At 36.1% G+C, this 24,599-nt stretch overlaps 2 protein-coding genes across 2 annotated transcripts; both read right to left on the bottom strand.

Annotated features, from left to right (window-relative positions):
- Positions 1–81: 81 nt before the first annotated feature.
- Positions 82–1,369, bottom strand: LOC110723981. Its single transcript, XM_021903398.1, has 2 exons — positions 978–1,369; positions 82–404 (listed from the first exon to the last, which is right to left on the bottom strand). Exons 1-2 carry the CDS (start codon positions 1,169–1,171, stop codon positions 176–178), a joined length of 423 nt encoding a protein of 140 aa, XP_021759090.1. The 5' UTR covers positions 1,172–1,369; the 3' UTR covers positions 82–175.
- A 154-nt stretch (positions 1,370–1,523) lies between these two features.
- On the bottom strand, positions 1,524–3,430 carry LOC110723974 (alkane hydroxylase MAH1-like). The gene has a single exon (XM_021903394.1). The coding sequence runs from the start codon at positions 3,199–3,201 to the stop codon at positions 1,732–1,734; it is 1,470 nt and encodes a 489-aa protein (XP_021759086.1). The 5' UTR covers positions 3,202–3,430; the 3' UTR covers positions 1,524–1,731.
- Between the last annotated feature and the right edge of the window lie 21,169 nt (positions 3,431–24,599).

The raw sequence follows: 24,599 nt of genomic DNA on the forward strand, positions 1-24,599 counted from the left end.
ATAAAATTATAATTGTTAAATTGTGGAAGCTTAATTCACCAATGGAGTACGTAATATTAGTAGATATGTGAAATTCTTGGTGTTACATACATAATGTTATGGTAAAAACAATGCATGGAAAAGAAATTAATAAGATTATAGCTAGAAAATTAATTAAATTAAATTGATTATGAATTTATAGTTCATCATCAGCTTCTCTTCCATGTCTATGATGAGAAAATTTGTTTTCCACCTTATCCTTTGCCTTGTGCATTGCATGATCCATTACCGTGGCTGCGGATTCAGCTGTTTTTTCCAGGGTTGCTTCCCCTTCTTTGAAACTCTTCTTTGCTGCCGTTCTTATTCGTTTGCTCGAATCGTGGCTTTCAAATTCATCAGCTCCATCTTTCTCTTGGATCCTGAAACTAATTAACAACATAATATCAATAATATATTAATTAGTCCATCCTATTTGTTAAGATAATTGTAAAAAAAAAAAAAATTGATCGATTATTTGTTTTGATAGTCTTTGATATTGTTTTAAAGTGTTTCCTAGTGAAATTTCTTATATTAATCCAAGAATTTGATATGCACCTACTCATATTTTAAAAAAATAAAAATCTCATGTTGTGCAAAGTATGTTATTAATTAGTTAAATTTCTTCATTGAAATGATGAGAAAATAATCCATAAACAAGTATTTGAGATAGAAAGTGTGTGTTTATGAGACGCATTAAACACAATATATATTTCGTTGCTAGACCATCTTGTATCGCCAAAAAATACCTAATATGTAATTTATTAATTGAACAAGGGTTGATGAAAACTTAATTTAATTTTGTTTGATCCAAAATTGTTGCATGCACATAAACATACAAGTAAAATTTCAACCAAGAACGTCAAAAATGTATATTTAAACAAAAAAAATTATGCATTTGACAATTTACTCTTATTATATACTTATTGTGATTAATTCAAATAAAAACAAAAAGAACTTACTCCAAATTGGGAGGTAAATATTTGTTTTGCACCTCCTGCAAAAGGTATTTAACCTTATCCCAAGAACTAATAAGAAGAGATGTTACAATAGAATTTACACCATTTCCTTCAGAAACGTCAAACGCTTTTGATAAAGTAATAGGATGAGAAAGTAATAGTAAAACAAAAACAGAAGTAATTTGAATTTTATTCATTGTTTTTCATAAGGTAACTAAAAAATTGCTTAGTAATTTGATTTATTCTTTGTAGATCTTAGATATGATTGGATCATATTTTTTTGTTAGTTGTACGTGGTATCCTTGGCTTAAATGTAGTTTGTCTTTTAAGGTGAATGGATGTAAACAAAAGTGTTATTTTTTATTTTTAAATAAGGATGTAAATAAAAGTTCATTTACTTTTAATTAGACCCTATAACTTTTAATAATTTTTTATTTATTATTATTCAGCTCGTCTTACTTGTATCGAGCTGAGCATGTCATTTAACATTGATAAAACATTTTATACATAAATGAACGAGAGTTCTTTTATCATACATCCACATCTCTGGCACGCAAATGCGTAAACACCTAGCTAGGCATAAGACTACATGAATAACAAAGCCACATACATAAAAGCAACTCAACATACCTTACCTTACCTTATCTTACAAACACCAATTATTTAAGGAAATCATCATAATAATGATCTAAACTTACACCTAAAGCACAGTAAGACGACTAATACACCATATAATTAAGAGAAATCATACATACACCTAATAACGATAAACCTTAACCATGAATCCATGCTTCATACGAAGAATCAAAGAGATATCGGGAACAACTTGATGTCCTTCGACTGCTTGGAACGTGTAGTTTCTAAGTATTGTAGCAACAACGGCCTTCATTTGGAAGAAAGACATGTTTTTTCCTAGGCAAGTTCTTGGCCCTGCATTAAAGGCTAAGAACTTGTAGGATGGTTCATGTCGAATGTTCCGTCGCTCAGATATCCATCCCTCTGGCTTAAACTCGTAACAATCCTCTCCCCATATCGCCTTCATCCTTCCCATTGCGTACATGTTGAATATAATTTGCATATTCGGATCAACTTGGTGGCCACTTGGAAGTACATCCGACTCAATTGAGGCCTTTTGTTCAAAAGCCACAGGAGGGTACAATCTTAAGGCCTCACATAATGCACCATGAACATAAATTAAGTTGTGGTAATCATGGACCGTCTCCATTGTGCTTAATTCATCTCGGATCTTGGATTCTACTCGCGAGTTCTTAGAGAGGAGATAAAAGAACCATGATAAAGCAGTACTAGTTGTGTCACGTCCTGCTATGAAAAAACTTAGTATAGTGTCTCTTAAAAACTTGTCACTAGCACTTGTAACGTTTATACTTTGGCTTTCATCCATGTATAATGTCAATAAATCAACACCAACTACTTGAGGCTTCATTAATTCTTGTTTTTTCTCCTCTCTTTTTTTAGCAATGCATTTATAGACAAAATCATCTAATATTTCCCAAGCTTTTTTGTACTTCTTCTCATTTCCTACCCCAAGCCACCTACAAAACTTCCATACACTCATAGGAACAAAATGTCGATACAATATTACCTCCTCAGCATCATCTAACGCGTTTGCAAATGGAACATGAGGCCAATCGATAGACAAAGATCCTAAATCACACCCTGTAACTAGAGTACATATAGTATCAAGCGAAAATCTATAAAACAAATCTTGTAAATCGATTACTAACCCTTGTTTAGATACATGATCAAGGAGCGGAATTAGACCTTTCTCTACCTTCTCCCAAATTTTATCTTGCAAAAACTGATGAAACTTAGGGTGGCCAATGAAAGTATGCGCCATTTTCCTATGGAGCTTCCACAAATCAGAGTCTACATTGAAGATGCCATCCCCAAAAACGTCGAACATTTCATTAAACTTGGTTCCCTTAGGATAATTTGTAAAGTTCTTGCTCATAATGTAGTGAACATTTGATGGATCTAGTGTAATAAACATCTTCATGTTGGCTAACCAAGGACCTTTAAAGAGGAAATTCATATCTAATTTCTCTAACAATTCGGTTAGCCAATCGTGAACTTGATGAACGTTTACAAGTAGTGCAAACAACATCCCTACTATAGGCCAATTAGTAGGAATGCCATTTTTGTTGCGAAAAAGGTAGCAAAGGAAGAAAATGGACAAAAATATCATGAAGATAACAAGAAACTCCATTTTTTTAAGCAAAGTATTTGAATTTCCTAGAAATAATAGTGTCGTAGTACTCGTGCGTATATATTATGCTTATTCATTCTAGATTACAAAAATCAATAATAAAAAAATAATTAAACAAATAAAAATAAAAATTTTAAAAATTTATAGGCCAAGAATTTTCAAGCCTTTGAAAAGTTTCTTAGAACTTCATGGAGTTTGGGATGTTATTAAAGCTTTCTTTCGATTGTCGTACAAAGTTAGTTAGAGCATATATAGAAATGTTTTACCTCATGTCTTTATCCTCTCTTTCTTCCATGTCATTTTCGTATTAATATATTATGGGACGGATGGAGTATTAAATACGCAAGATGTAATAATGCAAATTCAATAATTTTTTATTTTTTTGTTTTATTGTGTGCAAATTGTGATGCAAATCCAAGAATATTCAACGTTGATGTTACTAATACATTATTACAACGAACAACAACATAGCTAGACGTCAATCAATGTAGAAGCTAGTTGCATACTTGCATTATATTGTTTGCGTAAAATTTATTATTATCAACCATAGTAGACCCCTAAATATCCTTATTATTTTGTGGATGCCACTAGTTTCTTTAAGAAGAGCTTCATGTTAAAGTTACCCACAAAAATCCTCTATTGACTCTAAGGAAACTCAAATCTATATTGTACATTTTCGAGTTAGCTAAGATAAATCCCTATAAAATTTTAATACTACCTCCGATTTTTATTATTTATAACTTTGGAGTATTATTTGTGAATAATAAAAATCAGAGGTAGTATAACTTAAGGGACAAAGGAAGTAATAATATCATAGGGTCTCACGCACATTTCCTCATTAAACTCTACAATGATTAAATTAAAATAGCATATTAAAACTAAGTTAACACAGTGGATGATAATGTGCCCCTACAACTTATGGCATTAAGCTCTATAAAAAGTTTATTACGCAGTGGATTAAATTAGGACAAATCGGGAGTACCTTAGAAACACATTTTAATTTTTGTTTGCATAATCTTAAAGATGCATGTATAAATCAAATGTAACGTATATGATCCTTCTTTGTAAAACTAACGACCTTGAATTCACATTTATTGAGTTGTAGTCCAATACTTGTGTAGTTGCGTGTGCAGTTTAAGCTAATTATTGGAGCCATGATAGTACACTAGTACCATAGTAAATTATTAATTGTATATATAATGAACGTACTGACAAATTAAAGAGGAAATAGAATAGAATGACTTATTTATTATTCATCAATAGGTAGAGTATTTATACAAAATCTACGAACATAAGATAAGAAACAGTATTCCTAAAAGATATATCATATATTATTCTCTAATAAATAATATCTTAACATAAGATAATACTAAATATAATATTCTCATAACAAAATCTATACGGAAAATATAGATATATCATATCTCTAACACTCTCCCGCAATTGTAACGGCAATGACACAAACGTTGCGATTGGAAATTCTTGAATTTGTTGAAGTCGAGATGCACACTCTTGTGATGTCGCCTTCAATTTTTGTTTCTTCTTTTTCAACGATGAGAACGTTCATCTTTTCGAACTCATCAATCATTAATCAAGCAGGAACGCCATTCTTTTCAAACCTACAAATATAACAATTTTGGTTTTTCCAGAGCAAAACAGAGCTCCAATCAAATATTAGTTTTTCTAGAGTAAACCACACTCAAATTTTTTAATGGTCTTTCAGAGTAAACCACCCTCAAATCTCTTATTGGTTTTTTTAGAGTCAACCACACTCAAATATCTTATTGGTCTTTTAGAGTAAAACCAAACTCAAATTCAAAAGAGAGTAAACTCAAATTCAATTCTCACATATATTTTCCGATATATCATATCTCTAACACGTACGACCACATATACGTCTATATCTATCGTTATCTAATGGTACTACTACTTCCGTTTTTTTTTTTGTTGCAACTTTGAATGATTATTTTATATCTATCAAATAATACCCCAAAGTTACAACTAAAAAAAATATGAGGTAGTATTTTTTTTTTCTTTTCTTTTTAAAAACTTATTCATGATGAAACATGTACAATTTGAGGATTAAGCTAAGACTTTAAGGGGATAGAGAGTAATCATCGTGAAAAGTCCAAAAATAACATTCTTATTTATGAAATTATATTACATGGTTATAAATAGAGCTGTCAATTCGAGTAAACGGGTCGGGTTTGGGTCGTGTCAACTCGGGTCGAGACAATTCGGATTAATTCCAAAACCTATGCGGGTCGGGTCAATTCGTATTAATTACATAACCTATGCGGGTCGGGTTTGGGTTGGGTCATGCTTGAGTCGGGTCACGTCGGGTCATACTTCTTGTCGAGTTTAGGTGAGGTTAATAACAGGTCGGGTTACATTCGGATCAGGTGGACAATGGGTCAAGTTTAATTCGACCGGGTTTTTACAAGTTAAAACGGGTTAGGGTAATTCTCGGGTACGAGTCGAGTTCGGTTCAAGATAATAATTTGCGGGTTAGAATCAGGTCGGGTCATTCTCGGGTTTGAGTCGGGTTCAGTTCAAGTCATTAATTTGCGGATTATAATCAGGTCGGGTCATTTTCAAGTCAGGTCATTCTTAGTTTCAAGTTGGGTTCAGTTCAAGCCAATAATTTGCGGGTTATAATCAAGTTGAGTCATTTCCAAGTCGGGTCATTCTCGAATTCAAGTCGGGTTATGCTCAAGTCAATAATTTGTAGGTTACAATCAGGTCAGGCATTTCTAAGTCAGATCATATTCGGGTTCAACTAACTATAAATAGATAATTATCATTTTTATCAAGCTAATTATTTCCTTTGACTATAATATATATGACAATATACTAAGGAACTATAGTCTATAATTTAGGAAGATAATAATCTCCTTTGACCATACAACAAATATATACTATATTCAACTATTAAATTTGAGGATAATGCTCCTTTCTTTTGTTGGCCTAGACAGAATTGGTCTCCCTAGACAAAATGCTTTAATCAACAATAATAAGGTGTTCTAAACTGCATTTAAGGTGATTTGAAACAGGGTCGGGAATAATTTGGGTAGAATTTAGGTCGGGTCAACAACAAGTCGTATTAATTTCAAGTCGGGTTAGTAACCGATCGGGTTGAATTTTTGGGTCGGGTAAGTAATAGGTCTGGTAAAATTCGGGTCGGGTCAATAACTAGTCGGATTGAATTTGGGTCAGGTCAATAACAAGTCAGGTTGATTTCGGGTCGGGTTTGTTACAGGTTGGGTTATATTCGGGTCGGGCTGAATTCAGGTTAGGTTAATTAGTAACAAGTGGGGTTAAATTTGGGGTCTGACGGGTAATATCGGTACAAGTTGTAAACCAGTAAATTGGCCGTTTAACAACAAATTGGATGGTTACACACACCCAACTGGACTCCTGTAGGATACTAAGGACCACGATAAATATTTTGGCAATTTTTATTTTCGGGCAAAAAAAAAGTCAAAAAAATTCCAAAATTGAATGCTAATATCCAAGCTTTTTAAGAAATTATGGAGGTTTCAGGGCCCGGTGTCGAAAAGTCTTGAGATTTTAGGGAATACATCTCGGGTTCATATAATGACGTTTGGAACCATATATGATAATTATATGTTGTCATAAATGTTCGTGGTAGGCTTGATTTATTGAAATCGATGCAAGTTATAAACCGTTAAATTGGACTCACGAAATGCAAATTGGATAGTTGCACCCACCCAATTGGACTCACGAAATTTATTACGGACTATGGTAAACATTTCGGCAATTTCTATTTTTGGACGAAAAAAAGTTAAAAAATTCCAAAATTGAAGGCTAATATCCACTTTTTTGAAAAATTTTGTAGGTTTCGGGAACAAGAGTAGAAAAGTCTTGATCTTTTAAGGGATACATCTCGAGGTCTTATAATTTCGTTTGGAATCATATATGATCATAATATGCTGTCATAAAAGTTCGTAGTATATGCTTGAGTTAATGAAATCCATGCAAGTTGTAAACCGGTAAATTGGCCGTTTAAAGGGAAATTGGATGGTTCCACCAACCCAATTGGACTCCCGGAGGATATTAGTGACCATGGTAAAAATTTCGTCAATTTACATTTTCGGGCGAAAAAAAGTCAAAAAATTCCAAAATTGAAGACTAATTTTTGAGGAATTTTGGAGAATTCGGGGCCCGGTGTGGAAAATCTTGAAATTTTAGGGGATACATCTCGGGGTCATATAATGCTGTTTGGAACCATATATGATCATTATTTGTTGTCATAAATGTTCGTGGTAGGCTTGAATTAATGAAATCGGTGCAAGTTGTAAACCCGTAAATTGGTCATTTAAAGGAAAATTGGATGGTTCCACCCACCTAATAGGACTCCCGCACGGTATTAAGGATCATGGTAAACAATTCGACAATTTTTATTTCCGGGCGAAAAAAAAGTAAAAAAATTACAAAATTGAAGGCTAATATCCACGCTTTGAGAAATTTTGGAGGATTCGGGGCCCGATGTTTTAAAGTCTTGAAATTCTAAGAAATACATCTCGGGGTCATATAATGATGTTTAGAACCATTTATGATCATTATATGTTGTTATAAATGTTCGTGGTAGGCTTGATTTAATGAAATCGTAGCAAATTGTAAACCGGTAAATTGGTTGTTTAAAGGTAAATTGGATACTTCAATCCACCCAATTGAACTCCCGGAGGGTAGTAGGAATCATGGTAAAAAAAAATTTGGCAATTTTTATTTCCGGGCGAAAAAAAGTCAAAAAAATTCAAAATTGAAGGCTTATATCCACGCTTTTTGAGAAATTTTGGAGGTTTCGGGGCACGGTATCGAAAAGTTTTAAAATTTTAGGGAATACATCTCGGGGTCATATAATGACATTTGGAACCATATATGATCATTATATGTTGTCATAAATGTTCGTGGTAGGCTTGATTTAATGAAATCGGTGCAAGTTATAAACTGGGAAATATATCGTTTAAAGGAAAATCAGATGGTTGTACCCACCCAATTGGACTCTTGAAGGGTATTAGGGACCATGGTAAACATTTCGGCAATTATTATTTCCAGAAGAAAAAAGTCTAAAAATTCCAAAAATAAAGGCTAATATCCACGCTTTTTGAAAATTTTTGGAGGTTTTGGGGCTCGATATCGAAAAGCTTGGAGATTCTAGGAAATACATTTCAGGGTCATATAATGTCGTTTGGAACCATATATGATCATTATTTTCAAAAATTGATGGTTAATGTTCACGCTTTTTGAGAATTTTTTGCGGATCGAGGCCCGGTGTCGAAAAGTCTTGAGATTTTGGGGAATACATATGGGATCATATATATAATGCCGTTTGGAACAATATATGATCATTATATGTTGTCATAGATGTTCGTGGTAGGCTTAAGTTAATGAAATCGGTGCAAGTTGTAAACCGGTAAATTGGTTGTTTAAAGGCAAATTGGATGGTTCCACCCATCCAATTGGACTCCTGGAGGATTTTAGGGACTATGGTAAAAAATTTGGCAATTTTTATCTTTGGGCGAAAAAGTCAAAAAAATTCCAAAATTGATGGCTAAGATCCTCGTTTTAGAAAAAAATTCCAGGTTTTGAGGCTCGGTGTCGAAAAAAGCATTTAAATTTTAGGGGATATATCTCATATTCATATAATTCCGTTTGTAATCATCTATGATCATTATATATATTGTCATAAATGTTCGTGGTAGGCTTGATTTAATGAAATCGGTGCATGTTGTAAACTGGTAAATTGGTCGTTTAAAGGAAAATTGGATATTTCAACCCACCCAATTGGACACTCGGAGGGTATTAGGAACCATGGTAAAAATTTCAGCAATTTTTATTTGAAGGCAAAAAAAAAGTCAAAAAAATAAAAAATTTAAGGCTTATATCCACGTGTTTTGAGAAATTTTGGAAGTTTTGGATCACGCTGTTGAAAAGCCTTGAAGATTTAGGGAATAAATCTCGGGGTCATATAATGACGTTCGGAACCATATATGATCATTATATGTTGTCATAAATGTTCGTGGTAGGCTTGATTTAATGAAATCGGTGCAAGTTGTAAACCGATAAATTGGTCGTTGAAAGGAAAATTGGATGGTTCCATCCACCCAATTGGACACCTAGAGAGTATTAGTGACCATTGTAAACATTTCGGCTTTCCAGACGAAAAAAAGTCAAAAAATTCCAAAATTAAAGGCTAATATCCACGCTTTGTGAGAAATTTTGGAGATTTCAAGTCCCGATGTCGAAAAGCCTCGAAAATTTAAGGGATACATCTCGGGGTCATATAATGCCGTTTGGAATTATATATAATCAATATATGTTGTCATAAATGTTCTTGTTTGACTTGATTTTGATGTGCCTATTTTATATAGTATTTTACCCCCGTCCCTTGGTCATAATTAGTAGTGTTTTTGGCTCTTTAGATCCACTTTTATTACTAATTGGTGTTTTCTAGTGTTTTCGTAGATTTGGTTGACTTTTGCAGGGAATTATGCTTTTGGAGTATTTTCCCGAGATATTTTGGAGCAATCACGAACATTGGAGAAACACGACCAGATTTTATAGCCCAGGGCCGGTTAGAGCCATCGAACCGGTGATTAAGGGCTCGGTATAGGTGATACTGTGGCATTTGGACCAAGTATTCAAGACTGGAAGAGGAAACCCATATTGGCCCGAAGAATTGGGGCCCAATCGTAGTCCAAATAGTAGCCCAAGTGAGCCGCCCGGCCAAAGAGGCTGGCGCCCGGAGGCGCGCCCGGCCGGGCGGGAGAAGCTATGGTTGGCGCCTGGTGACGCGCCCGGCCGGGCGCGAGATTAGTATTATGAGCAAAAAGGCGAGCCCGATCGGGCGGTGCATCGCCCGATCGGGCGGTGCATCGCCCGATCGGGCGGTGCCTCGCCCGATCGGGCGCGTGTATTTATTAGTTGACGATTAGCGTCATTTTAGTTTGTTTTAGTCTAGGATTTGTACGGAGTATAAATACTCCTCCGTAATACGATTTTAGGATCTATCTCTTTCATTCTCTTTTTCTTTTACTCTTTCCTTACTCTCTTAATTATTCTCTTAGATTTCTTTCTCCTAAACCATTGCTCTTAATCTACTCTTAATTCCAGATTTATTTTGGTAACGATTTCTCTTCTCTTAATCTTAGTTGTTTATTTTATTCCTTTCATCATGACTTATTTTATTACTTTGATTAGTTTAGTTTTTACTATGTGTGTGTAGTTTTATTTCTAGTGTTGATGGGGATCCATAAATAATATGAAGGGGTAATTTATTGTTGTTGATTGTCAATGCTAGATTAATTTCCTATTGATGGATTTAATGCTCTGTGACTAGATTAGGCCTATCTTTTATGCATGAGTTTGACAAAATTGATTCGAGATTCGAGAGATGATAATTAATGTTTAGGTCTAGTTTCAATAGGCAGATTAATTTATAAATGGTTAAGTCGAGATTCGAGAGATGAGATTTAATACCGGTAAATTAATTGTTTGATTGTAATACGTAGCGAAGGCCCTTTACAATCTGGTTAATTGATGCATTGATGATTGACTATTATTGATTATTGGTATTGCGTGATAATTTCTTATTGAATTGTTTTAACGTTTTACAATTGCGGCTTGTAAAAGTATAGCAATATTAAATTGATGAATCGAGCAGATGTTAATTTGATATTAAAGGCTATTTTCAATAAGAACTTAGATCTAGTAAATTGCGAGAGCCTGTTAGATCTATGTTGATTAATAAATTGCAAGATCCTGTTAATCATTTTATTTATGCAATGTCAATGATTGATTACTATGTTTTACCCTGGAGTATTATTTATTGTTGAACCTATGCCCTAGATCCTTTTATATATTGTTTTCTCCCTTTTCTTAATCTTCGTAGTTTAGTTTCACATCCAAACTTACATATTGGTTACTTTATAATTTAGATTACTTTATTTAATTAGGAATTAGAAAGACTCGTTTCTCTGTGGATTCGACCATACTTCTCTATATACATTAGTTAGAGGATTTAGGAATTACTTTTGATTAGGGGATACGACTTTACCCTGTCAAAATTTGGTGTCGTTGCCGGGGAGACGGTTTTATTTTTATTTTTGATTAATTTTGTAGTCTAGGTTATTTCCCTTTTGTCTCAGAGTGCGTTAGTTCTCTGAGACAAATCTCATATTTGCTTCTAGTTTTTGTTTATGCCCAGGTGTTCCAGATCAGGTTACATACCATTCGATCCTGAGATCGAACGTTCCTTCCATAGACATAAAAATCTCTACAAGCAAATCCTGGCGGATTCTGGTGATAATAACAATAATCACCGAGATCCTCCTACTGGTTCTAGCGATTCAGAGGTATCATCAAACGCAGAATCAGAGATGACGGCTCCAAAGAAGCTTAGTGATTATTCACAACCAAAGCTTACGGATTTTCCACATCTCACCCCTACTCCGGCTCTTGATGGGGTTCAATTTGAAATTAAACCTCAATTTATAACGATGATTGAGAGGAAGAAATTCAGTGGAGCCAAGGGTGAAGACCCGAATCTTCACATTGCCGACTATTGTCGATATTGCAACACCATCAGGCAAGTCGGGGTCACTCAAGACCAAATCAGGGAGATTCTCTTTCCCTTCTCTTTAACTGGAAAAGCTAAATTGTGGTTTAATGGTTTAAATAGAACTACACTTGGTATAACTGATTGGGAAACTCTTGTTTTGAATTTCTATAACAAGTATTATCCTGCAGAGAGAACAACAGTACTACGGAGTGCGATCCAGAACTTTGCCCAAGAAGCCGATGAATCTTTATATGAGGCTTGGGAGAGGTTCAAGGATTTACAAAGAGATTGCCCCCACCATAATTTAGCGCAATGGCAGTTAATCCAAGCCTTTTATAATGGCCTTGGAAATTCTTCTCGAATAATTTTAGACTCTGCAGCTAGTGGGAGATTTATGAATCTTGATGTTGAAGATGCAGGTCAGGTTATTGAAGACATGGCGATACACAATTCCCAATATGGGAATCCTAGGGGATTTGTGAACAAGGGGAAGCATAGTGTAGACTCTGTATCCTTTTTGCAAGCTCAACTAACCTCTATTTGCCAAAAATTAGATAATCTGAGCACTGCTAATGTAGCTAATGTTTCTGCGATTAATAATAATTTTAATGAGGCTTTCTGTGAAAATTGTGGTATTGTAGGTCATTGGGAGCAAGATTGTAGGAGTTCCGTGGAGCAAGTCAATGCCTTCCAAGCTTATAGGCAAAATAACTCATACTCTAACACTTACAATCCTGGGTATCGGAATCATCCGTACCTTTCCTACCGGAGCACTAATGTTCAAAACCCACCACCACAAGAACCACAGGCGCCACAGCAACAGCAGCAGAAATATTATCATCCAAATGCTAGCCAGAAGAACCAACCACAACAACCCTCCTCATCTTCTGACCCTTCTCTGGTGGAAATTAGAGCAATGTTGGCTAATATGCAAAAGCACATGGAGAGCAGAGATGCGACAATTGATTAAATTCTAGCGCACAATAAAATTGTAGATAATCAAATTGCGCAACTCTCCGCTACCCTACAAGCCCGCCAACAGGGAGCTCTGCCGGCACAGCCGACTAGGCCTACGGATCAAGCATTTGCAATTACTCTAAGGAGTGGTTCAAACTACGAAGGGCCCTCTATGCCCGGAGTTGATGAACTTGTTTTGTTAAATAATGCTAATCTTAATTCCGTTAAACCAAACAATGTAGTTGATAGCCCTGCAGGGCTAAAAGATAATACTAACATATCTAATTCTACATTTCAGGATACAACTCCAGAGAAGGTGGCTACTCCAGACAAGAGTAATAGTGCTCCAAAGCCAATTATCAAACTTCCATTCCCCAATCGTCAATTGAAGACAAACTTGGATAAGCAGTTTGGTAAGTTCCTAGAGGTGGTAAAAGATTTGAAAGTAACAGTTCCCTTTACTGAATTGATCACACAAATCCCCTCGTATGCAAAATTTATGAAATAAATATTGACGAGAAAAAGGTCTATTAGTGAGGTAGAGACGGTAGCTTTCACTGCAGAATGTAGTGTCGTACTTCAAAATAAGTCTCCACCTAAATTAAAAGATCCGGGTAGTTTTTCTATCCCCTGTCATATTGGCAATCTCTTGATTGATAATGCATTATGTGATTTGGGTGCTAGTGTTAGCGTCATGCCATTATCTGCGTGTTCTAAGTTGAATATGGATAAATTAAAAGCTACCAATATAACTCTACAAATGGCCGATCGTTCTTTCAAATACCCCTTAGGTGTTTTAGAGGATCTCCCCGTTAGAGTAGGTAAATTTTATATACCTGTAGATTTTGTTGTTCTTGATATGGCTGAGGATATGAAAACCCCAATTATTTTGGGTAGACCATTCCTTAACACTGCAGGAGCAGTCATAGATGTAAGAAGTGGTAATTTAACATTATCAGTAGGGGATGATAAAGTTGTTTTTAATCTGAATAATGCCCCTAAAAGCTCCATGATTTAGGAGAAATGTTTCAATGCAAATGTGGTTGAAAATTATTCTAACAAGCCCCAAGCTCTTGAAAAAGATCCCTTGGAGGCGGTATCTTGTGTTGCATCCTTTTCAGATGAGATAAACAAATGGCAGAAGGAAGTCGATGCAATAGAAAGAGCACTCTACAATGTTGGTCTTGGTTTTGAGGTTGAAAAGGTGGAACCGATCAAGCAAGTTGTGCGATTTGAGCCTACGGTAAGTGTTCCGCCAGATCGAGTTGCAAGTATTGCATGCAAGGAAAATTTGAAGCAATCCTCGATCAATGAAGGATCTTTAGTGCGTAGCATGGTAGATCCACCATTCCAAGTCAAGGAGGATCCACCAGATAAGGTGATTTGGCGTCCCACAGGGTATGTCAGGAAGCCACACCGTATCTTAAACACCGCTAGACCGGGTGAAAAACCACCCGACCAAGCGTTAGGCCAAGGATCCTAGTTATTGTACGTGGTAAGAAGGTCGTGCGGGACCTAGATAAACCAGCGCTTTGCGGGAGGCAACCCGTATTTTTAATGCTTTTTAGACTAGTTTTTCTTTCCTTTTTCTTATGAGAGGAGAGATGAGGGAATTTAACGAGTTTTATGAGTGTTTGTACAGGTTTGAAGGAAAAGAGTTAGCCAAATTTTGGAGAAAAGAAGAAAAATATTATTTCGCCGATTAAGTCTCGAGCCCGACCGGGCGAAGCTAGCCCGACCGGGTGCGAGAGCAAGGGTCTAAAAATTAAATGTTTTCGCCCGATCAAGCTAAGCTCACCCGACCGGGCGCAAAACTCGTCGTATACGGACTTAATTGTCCGCCCGATCGGGCGACTCTCGCCCGACCGGGCGCGAGAAGAGGCAAAAATTTGAACATTAGATCGGGCGCGTGAGTTGGACAAAATAGGACCGATAGATCGCCGGATCGGGCGAAAGGCGCCCGACGGGGCGCGAGCGGCGTCCGCCCCCTTCTTCTTCTTTCTTTTCTTCTTTCTTCCTCCATTTCTTCTTTCCTCCATTACTTTCTCTCTCTAAAACTCGAATTCTCTCTACCTTCTCTCTAAGATTTCTCCTCCAATTCTCACCCAAATTCCAAACTCTTTACATATTTGTGATCCTCTCTTCATCCTCTACATTCCCATATAAAAAATTTTCAGATTTAATTCAATAAATTCTCAAACCCATTTCCTAACATGGCTTCAAAAAGGGCTAGGTCCATTTTTGGTAGGAGCTCCAGTTCGAGGGAGGAATACGACCCGGACTTGCAACTCCCGTACTGGCCGACGATCCGGATTGTGAGCCGAGAGCAAAAGGAACGGCTAGAGCACTTAATCGGTCGTGAGGTAATTCCTTCTCGGTGGTACACCGCCCTACCCTAGAATCATTTGGTTTGTATGATTTTGTAAAACGATTTTTGAATGACATTGGCATGAGAAAATTTGTTGATATGCACTATCCTACTTTCCGAGAACTTACTTGTGAATTCCTGTCCACTTTCCATGTTGTTAGTAGTAGAAATGGGCCAAATTTATTTTTTAGGTTAAACAATAGAAATATTAGTTTAACTTTTGTAGAATGTTGTAAAATTTTTGAATTAAATTCTGAATTATCTCACCAGTGGCATGCGGACTATAAAATGGGTGACATATATAATGCTTTGACTGGTTTTCCTACCTCCGACCCCCAACATGCTAGTATCAAACCTATTCACCACCCTGTCCCAAAAATCTGGCAAAGATTTGCGGGTTTGTGTTTTTTAGGTAGGGCCGAGCCCCATAACGCTCAATCTAACGAACTAGCTGTCATAGGACACTATGTGTACGGGTACGGGAAATTGAACATATGCAGGTTTATAGTTCACCATTTGAGTAGGCATGCCACGACCAGCACCACATCCAAGACCCCTATCCGTTTAGGTGGCCTTATCACTCGAATAGCAGTGAAAAAGGCCGGTTTTGTAGTGGACAGACCCCACCAGCTGACCAACTGTGGATCAGATACCTATATGACTGCTAGGTATTTTGAGGAGTTGGGGTGGGTTATACCGGATAGCGAGCAGACACCATTTTGGTGTATTCGGACTGGGAGCGAGCAACCTTTGCCCATTTTTCCCCTACCTAGTCCTGACTTGACCGCCTTTCCCCCAAGGCAACCTTCTTACACTTATGATGTTTTGGTTGCCAACGCTAGGGGGCAGGCACCACCACCACCCCAGCCTCAACCCGAGGTGGCTTTCTCTCCACCTCGTATGTCCCACTCCGTCCCTCATGTTGACTCTGACCCAATTTGGGATCTTCAGAGTATAGGTCAGGACTTAGGACGTATCGAGCATTCCCATATTGACCTTAGGAGGATGGTAGGCTCCTTAGACCAGAGGTTAGGGTACCTAGAGCGGAACCAGGGTAGAGCTCTCTACCCTATGTACGATGATTATGCTCGTCGGGGCAACATTCCGGACGACGCTATTCACCCTGACTGGTTTCAGCCTCCACCCTAGGGATACGATAGGGATCCCACTGCCCGTGGTATTTACACTAACTATTCTTCTTTCTTCGGGTACGGCCAGGAGATTCCTTTCGGGGGACCGGCGGGGGGAGGGAGTTTTCACGCTGATTATTTTGGTGGTAGCTCTTCTGGTGCAGGTGGTGCAGGTGGCAGTGGAGGTGCGGGTTTCGGCTCGATGGATGAGGATGATCAGGACTAGCTATGCTGGGCTAGTTTCCCGAGCCAATGAGGACATTGTCTGATTCTGGCTTGGGGAAGATTTTGGTTTTGGTATCTTTCTTTTTTTCTTTTCTTTTATTTTTGGTGTGTTTTCTTAGGTTAGATTTCCTTCTTTCTAGGTTAGTTTTATAGCTTTCTTATTTATGAAAAATACAAAAAAATTCAAAAATAAAAAAATTCAAAAATACGTTCCAATGAATTGTAAATTATGCTTCCCTGTGCCCCTTACTTGAGAAAAATTGTTTTGATTCTTGGTATTTGATGATAAGCATTGTGGATTAGTTGATCATGATTTGATGTTGGATTGCCTTGAAACCTTAGCTTGCGTCAATTTTGTCCAACTACTTGTGAATATAGTGCTTGACTAGTTGATTTGGTAAGGAATGTGTGATAGTTTCATAGTTCCTGGTATGTCATTGAATTTGAGTATTGATTTGCAACTATAAGTAATGTTTATATGATTCATTATTATGCACACTGTGGAGGACGAAGGCATTTGTTCTTTTAGGTAGCCTCCAGATATTGTAGATACATTTGTTCCCTTCTTGCTACCTATGTTGTTGCCTTGACTTTTTGTTGTTTATTAGCCATATTACAAGCCTATTTTGTCCCATTGGTTACTAGTCCCAAGCTTGGCTTGGGGGAGCTATTAGTGAGTGAGGTGAGGGAGTTTGTAGTGTGCTTATTATTTGCACAACTTGGGTGGGCTTTTGGGAAGTTGTTCTGTTGTTATTCATGTTTATTTTTGACGAGTTTAAGAGTTATATTTTCTTGAAAAAATAAAGTATGATGTTATGAAAAAAAAAGAAGTTCAAGAAAAAAAATGTAAAAAAATAAGTGAACTTCAAAAGAAAAGAAAAAAAATGTTCAAATGTTTTAGTTGGAGGTTGATCAAAAGAAAAATAATAGAGCTTCAATGAAAAAAAAATATTCAAGTTTGGAAAATAAAGTTTGTTTATTCACTCTACTTCTTCATTATTATATCTTATTAGTGAAATTGTAAGAGTTGGGTTTATTTATTATGATTGGAGTATATTTGGTTGATATTAGAGTTGGTTATGTAGGAGATGTTGATCATTATTTATTTTGATCATGGGCTTTATTAGGATTGGCTCCTTTAAGCATAGCTTTTCTCTCACTTGTTTCCAAATGATTCCTACCCTTTACCCTAGCCTTACATTACAAGTTTTAAAGACCTTTCGACCTTTGTGCATAGAATTGTATGAATGTGAAAGTGCTGTTTGTCAATGCAAGTTATGATTTGACATATTTCGAGTCGACTAGTAGGAGTGAGCGTTCATTGTTTTATACACACGAGAGTGTGAGTTGGGAGGGGATTGTTCACATAAAGGGGTTGGATGGAGAGCGATCGAGTACATCTTTTACTCGCCACAAAAATGAGAGTTGAGTGTATGAGCACTAGTCTTGAATTCTATATGCTCTTGTGGTTTGCTTTATTTGACAATTGTTAGGGAAGATTGGTAATTAGATGGATTTGATTGGTTGACTTTGAAGCATGTTTATTTGATTTACCCTGGATCGTTTATGCTTGATTTTTACTTTTTGGGGTAAAGTATATTTATTGATTCATTGATGAGATCTTTGCTTAGGGACAAGCAAAGATTTGGCTTGGGGGAGTTTGATGTGTCTATTTTATATAGTATTTTACCCCCGTCCCTTGGTCATAATTAGTAGTGTTTTTGGCTCTTTAGAGCCACTTTTATTACTAATTGGTGTTTTCTAGTGTTTTCGTATATTTGGTTGACTTTTGCAGGGAATTATGCTTTTGGAGTATTTTCCCGAGATATTTTGGAGCAATCACGAACATTGGAGAAGCACGACCAGATTTTATAGCCCAGGGCCGGTTAGAGCCATCGAACCGGTGATTAAGGGCTCGGTATAGGTGATACCGGGGCATTTGGACCAAGTATTCAAGACTGGAAGAGGAAACCCAGATTGGCCCGAAGAATTGAGGCCCAATCATAGTCCAAATAGTGGCCCAAGTGAGCCGCCCGGCCAAAGAGGCTGGCACCCGGAGGCGCGCCCGGCCGGGCGGGAGAAGCTATGGTTGGCGCCTGGTGACGCGCCCGGCCGGACGCGAGATTAGTATTATGAGCAAAAAGGCGAGCCCGATCGGGCGGTGCCTCGCCCGATCGGGCGCGTGTATTTATTAGTTGACGATTAGCGTCGTTTTAGTTTGTTTTAGTTTAGGATTTGTACGGAGTATAAATACTCCTCCGTAATACGATTTTAGGATCTATCTCTTTCATTCTCTTTTTCTTTTACTCTTTCCTTACTCTCTTAATTATTCTCTTAGATTTCTTTCTCCTAAAGCTTTGCTCTTAATCTACTCTTAATTCCAGATTTATTTTGGTAACGATTTCTCTTATCTTAATCTTAGTTGTTTATTTTATTCCTTTCATCATGACTTATTTTATTACTTTGATTAGTTTAGTTTTTACTATGTGTGAGTAATTTTATTTTTAGGGTTGATGGGAATCCATAAATAATATGAAGGGGTAATTTATTGTTGTTGATTGTCAATGCTAGATTAATTTCCTATTGATGGATTTAATGCTCTGTGACTAGATTAGGCCTATCTTTTATGCATGAGTTTGACTACATTGATTCGAGATTCGAGAGATGAGAATTAATGTTTAGGTCTAGTTTCAATAGGTAGATTAATTTATAAATGGTTAAGTCGAGATTCGAGAGATGAGGTTTAATACCGGTAAATTAATTGTGTGATTGTAATACATAGCGAAGGCCCTTTACAATCTGGTTAATTGATGCATTGATGATTGACTATTATTGATTATTGGTATTGCGTGATAATTTCTTATTGAATTGTTTTAACGTTTTACAATTGCGGCTTGTAAAAGTATAGCAATATTAAATTGATGAATCGAGCAGATGTTAATTTGATATTAAAGGCTATTTTCAATAAGAACTTAGATCTAGTAAATTGCGAGAGCCTGTTAGATCTATGTTGATTAATAAATTGCGAGAGCCTGTTAATCATTTTATTTATGCAATGTCAATGATTGATTACTATGTTTTACCCTGGAGTATTATTTATTGGTGAGCCTATACCCTAGATCCTTTTATATATTGTTTTCTCCCTTTTCTTAATCTCCGTAGTTTAGTTTCACATCCAAACTTACATATTGGTTACTTTATAATTTAGATTACTTTATTTAATTAGGAATAGAAAGACTCGTTTCTCTGTGGATTCGACCCTACTTCCCTATCTACATTGGTTAGAGGATTTAGGAATTACTTTTGATTAGGGGATACGACTTTACCCTGTCAGATACATTTCAGGGTCATATAATGCCTTTTGGAACCATATATGATCATTATATGTTGTCATAAATGTTCGTGGTAGGCTTGAGTTAATGAAATCGATGCAAGTTGTAAAGTATGTAAACAGGTAAATTGGTCGTTTAAAGGCAAATTGGATGGTTCCACCCAGCCAATTGGACCCCCGAAAGGTATTAGGGACCATGGTAAACATTCCGGCAATTTTTATTTTCGAATGAAAAAAAGTTAAAAATTTCCAAAATTGAAGACTAATATCCACGTTTTTTTTGAGAAATTTTGGAGGTTTCGGGTAGAGCTGTTAATTCGGGGGTAAACAGGTCGGGTATGGATCGGTATGAGTGGGTCGGGTCAACTCGTGTTTGGTCAATTTGGATTAATTTCATTCCTATGCGGGTCGGGTTTGGGTTGGGTCATGCTTTAGTCGGGTCATGTCGGGTCATTCTTCTTATCGGGTTTGGGTCAGGTTAATAACAGGTCGGGTTAAATTTGGGTCGAGTGAACAATAGGCGGGTTTAATACGGGTTTTCACTGGTTAGGTTAATTCTCGGGTTCGAGTCTGGTTCGGTTCAAGTCAATAATTTACGGGTTAGAATCAGGTTAGGTCATTCTCAGGTTTGAGTCGGGTTCGGTTCAAGTCAATAATTTATGGGTTATAATCAGGTAAGGTCATTTTCAAGCCGGGTCATTCTCACATTCAAGTCAGGTTATGTTCAAATCAATAATTTGCAGGTTACAATCAGGTCGGGTCATTTAATTTCCAAGTGAGGTCATATTCGGGTTCAACTAACTATAAATAGATAATTATCATTTTTATCAAGCTAATTATTTCCTTTGACTATAATATGTATGGCAATATATTTGGGAACTACAGTCTATAATTTAGGAAGATGATTATCTCCTTTGACCATACAACAAATATATACTATATTTAACTCTTAAATTTGAGGATGATGCTCCTTTCTTTTGCTGGCTTGGATCAACTTGGTCTCCCTAGACAAAATGCTTTGATTAATAATAATAAGGTGATCTAAATTGCATTTAAAGTGATTTGAAACGGGTGATCAGGAACAATTTGGATTGAATTTAGGTCGGGTCAATAACAAGTCGTGTTGATTTCGAGTCGGGTTAGTAACAGATCGGGTTGAATTTTTTGGTCGGGTTTGTAACAGACCCAATCACACGGGAAAGAGTCAAGGAGATTATCATAGGGCAACTCGACTCTCTAAAGCTTTTGCAAAGAACCTTAGGTCTAGTACATTCGGATCGGGTTAATAACAAGTCGGGTTGAATTGGGGTCAGGTTAATAACAAGTAGGGTTGATTTCGGGTCGGGTTTGTAATAGGTTGGGTTAAATTCGGGTCGGGTTAGGAACGGGTCGTGCTAAATTTAGGTCAGGTTAGTAACAAGTCGGGTTAAATTCGGGGTTTGACAGGTTAAAACGAGGTTAAGTCAATTTCGGTTCAAGTCGAGTTCGGTTCAGGTCATTAATTTACGGGTTACATTCGGGTCGGGTCATCTCCAATTAAGTCAGTTCGGGTCCGGGTCTCTCATACTCGGATCAACTCGGGTCTAGGGCTGGTTTCAGGTCGGGTTTAGGTCACCATTTTTTCGGATTCAGATGGATCAGTTAATAATCGGATTTGAGTCGATATTGTTATAAATGGTGCGAAGTACATATTATATAGTCATAAAGTGTAGTAGTCACTACTCATGATATAATTGATAAGATGTAATTGACAATATGTAGGTGTGTTATTTTGGACAAAACATTACACTTCCAAACTATATAATTAATTAATTATGATACTTGGCCTTATTCTCACAATAACGACAAAGGGATTGGAGTGGATGAGGCCAGAACACCCATACTGCATCCATAATTTAAGCGTGATAGGCTCTCGTATAAAGGGGCGTGACAAAGTAATGTCAATTCTCCTTAAGAGCAGATGATCCTAAACTTTCCGTATACTTTGGTTAGCATAACATATATGGACCTCACGAAGCCTTCCATGCCCGATACGCAAATATAAGCCATGACAAATCTAGTGCCTTTGAGGGTCTGCAATTACTTTGTGTGGAAATTATCGAATGTAGTCACCTTTTAAAGGTTTGCTTTCATGGAGATATATAATCTTTGAATATATTCGTTCATATCAGTTAAATGTACTCATCGATCGAGCTTGACCTTTTGAGGATATATAGCCATAAATTTGTAAAACAATATGTTGGAAATTTGTTAAAGGGACAAAATTAAACTTGATTTATGTTGACTATTTTGATTTCTGTTGACTATTTTATTGTAGAGACTAGAGATGACCTACCCTTATTATTTTATTATAGAAATATATAATTTCTCCGTTCTATTAATATTGCAACAATAGACTTTTTGCACTATTCATCACTTTTGTTTGACCATATAATATGAGTTATACGTTAAGCAACATATAGTCAAGTGGGATCTTGTTGGATTCGTCTCATATAATACTTACACAATATCAACTTTTTATAATTTTTATTCTTACATAATTATAGATATTTAGCATATAAAATGTGTTTTGGGATGCGTAATTTTCTCCTTGTTGCAATATTAACAGAACGGAGAAAGTATGTCTTAGTATTCTCGTTATTAATGTAATATGGAACGACTATACATGAAACTAAATTGTTTTTGGATTTTAATGAACATGTTTGAACAATTTGATACCATAATAATAAGGTGCTTTTTTTTTATGATTTCTTGAGTATTGGTATAATAATGACTTTTTAGTTTTTTTAAAACGTTTGTATATGGATGAAGGTAGAGCTAGATAAAAATTGAGCATGGCTCGGGAATCATCTAGTTTAATTATAATGGCATTTCTGCCTCTTTTTCAAACTCCTAATTAATAGTTGCCTTTCCATTTCCATTTCATCTTTAGACAGTGCAATTGACACATAACACAAAAGTTGAAGATAATAATTCCATTCATGTCACAAATCACAATTCATTTGATTAAGTATCATCTTCATTATTGTTTGTTTTCACTGAAGCTGATAGACAACGACGTCGACACGGCATGTGCCATTGCACAAATAAGCTAGGCCATCTCAAAGGAGCTTCAAAATTGTGATTTTAGGGACCTCCAAAATTTCTTAAAAAATTAACACCAAACCTCTTAAATATTATGTCTCCAAATTTTTGCTCTTTAAGCCTTTTAGATCAGATAGACATTTCACATGCAATTCCCCTAGCAATCAAGCATGAATCACATTTTAATAGAATGTACTTATATTGAAATTGAGTTATTTTTCAATTTTACGCACTCGTTCATTATATTTTCATAGTGTCGCCATTTTACTATTTAAACAATCTTGCAAGGAAATAAGTAGTTTTTTTTACTTGTGCATTGTAGCATAAAGCAACAAGGTATGGTACGCCTTTGTTCTTTTACTGTCTAGTGGATTTGTGGACGTAATGGTCAAAGTTATGTATTGACATGTGTGTCAGTCAAAGTGTTGCGATTATTATAAAACAAAGGGAGTGAGTAATACCTTTGTATACTCTATATATATTTTGTTTTGTGATATAAAGACAAACAGGTTATTCATGGTTAAAACATCAACTTCTAACAATCTTATCTCAATAATCTCATATTTTTGTTCATACTACCAAATATCAATTACCACCCATATGAGCATCTATTGTACTTATAGTTACTTCTTGTCCTCATCTCTTCAATTTTAATTGCCATTAAATTCCACAACTAGTCAACTACAACACTCCAAATTGGGAAGTATAGTGAGTACGTCGTCTCTATCTATCGTAGGTGATGGAGTGCACTACCAATTTATTGATATTGTACAAAGGAAATTGATAGTGGACAATGGGTGATTACCCTTAATTAGTTAGTCCTACATTTGTAAAAGTGTGCCATTTAGTGACACAACTTTTGCTATCATGACATCCTCATGGAAGAAACATTAAGCAAAATTAATGTGTTAGTGATGAAAATGAAGGATTTTGATGGATTATGAGAGGAATTTTTTGTATACACTATCAATAATCTAGTAAGAATGGTTGTGGAATTGTATCCGCCGTGGTAAGAATGGGGATGGAGTTTGGACCCGTGGATGGAGATGAAATTATGTGTTGGGGATAGAAAGACCAACATTCACCCCACACTGTCTCATTGACATTGCTAATTATTTGTTGATATTACCCATATTTAAATCATAGGATATATATCCTAATTTATAGGTAATACATTGAGAAGGTCCATCCGAAAAGGGAAAAATTTATAAGAAATCTATCTTAGAATAGGCTTGGTGAGATTCGACCCTTAACCTCACGTCTGAAAGTCAAAAAAGTAGTAATTACTCCAATCTCCTATCTCATACGTAGATATTGAATTGATAGGGACACCAATATACAACTGTATATTGGATAGCAAAGTTTGGTATTGTATCATATCATCCAGAGTGTTCTAAGCTTCTAACACTATGTCGTCGTATTCTATCCAACTTATTACTTATTAGCATGCAGAAAACAGGACGACAAATTAATTAATGGGCAAAGAAAGGGCATACTATTCAATATCATTTTCTAAGTTTAAGGGTCTGATCTCTTCAGTTCAGTTTAGTTCTTAATTTCCTTCTCTCATAAAATATTCAGTTCACTTCAGCTCCAATAAATTTAGTTCAGTTCAATTCAGTTCAGCCAATTAGAACAAGCCCTTAAGTGTGTATACAAATCAAATAGGCTGAAAAGTGGGTTTTTAATTTAGGAACAGTGCTAATTTTTAAACATGAA

The sequence above is a fragment of the Chenopodium quinoa genome, unplaced genomic scaffold, assembly GCF_001683475.1.
Source record: "Chenopodium quinoa cultivar QQ74 unplaced genomic scaffold, ASM168347v1, whole genome shotgun sequence".
Lineage (NCBI taxonomy): Eukaryota > Viridiplantae > Streptophyta > Magnoliopsida > Caryophyllales > Amaranthaceae > Chenopodium > Chenopodium quinoa.

Bases quoted from the DNA above. Each gene is read 5' to 3' on its own strand.
- LOC110723981 (XM_021903398.1), bottom strand. From the start codon at position 1,171: ATGAATAAAATTCAAATTACTTCTGTTTTTGTTTTACTATTACTTTCT. The intron at 405-977 runs GTAAGTTCTTTT...GTTGTTAATTAG, and splicing joins TATTTACCTCCCAATTTGGA to TTTCAGGATCCAAGAGAAAG.
- LOC110723974 (XM_021903394.1), bottom strand. From the start codon at position 3,201: ATGGAGTTTCTTGTTATCTTCATGATATTTTTGTCCATTTTCTTCCTT.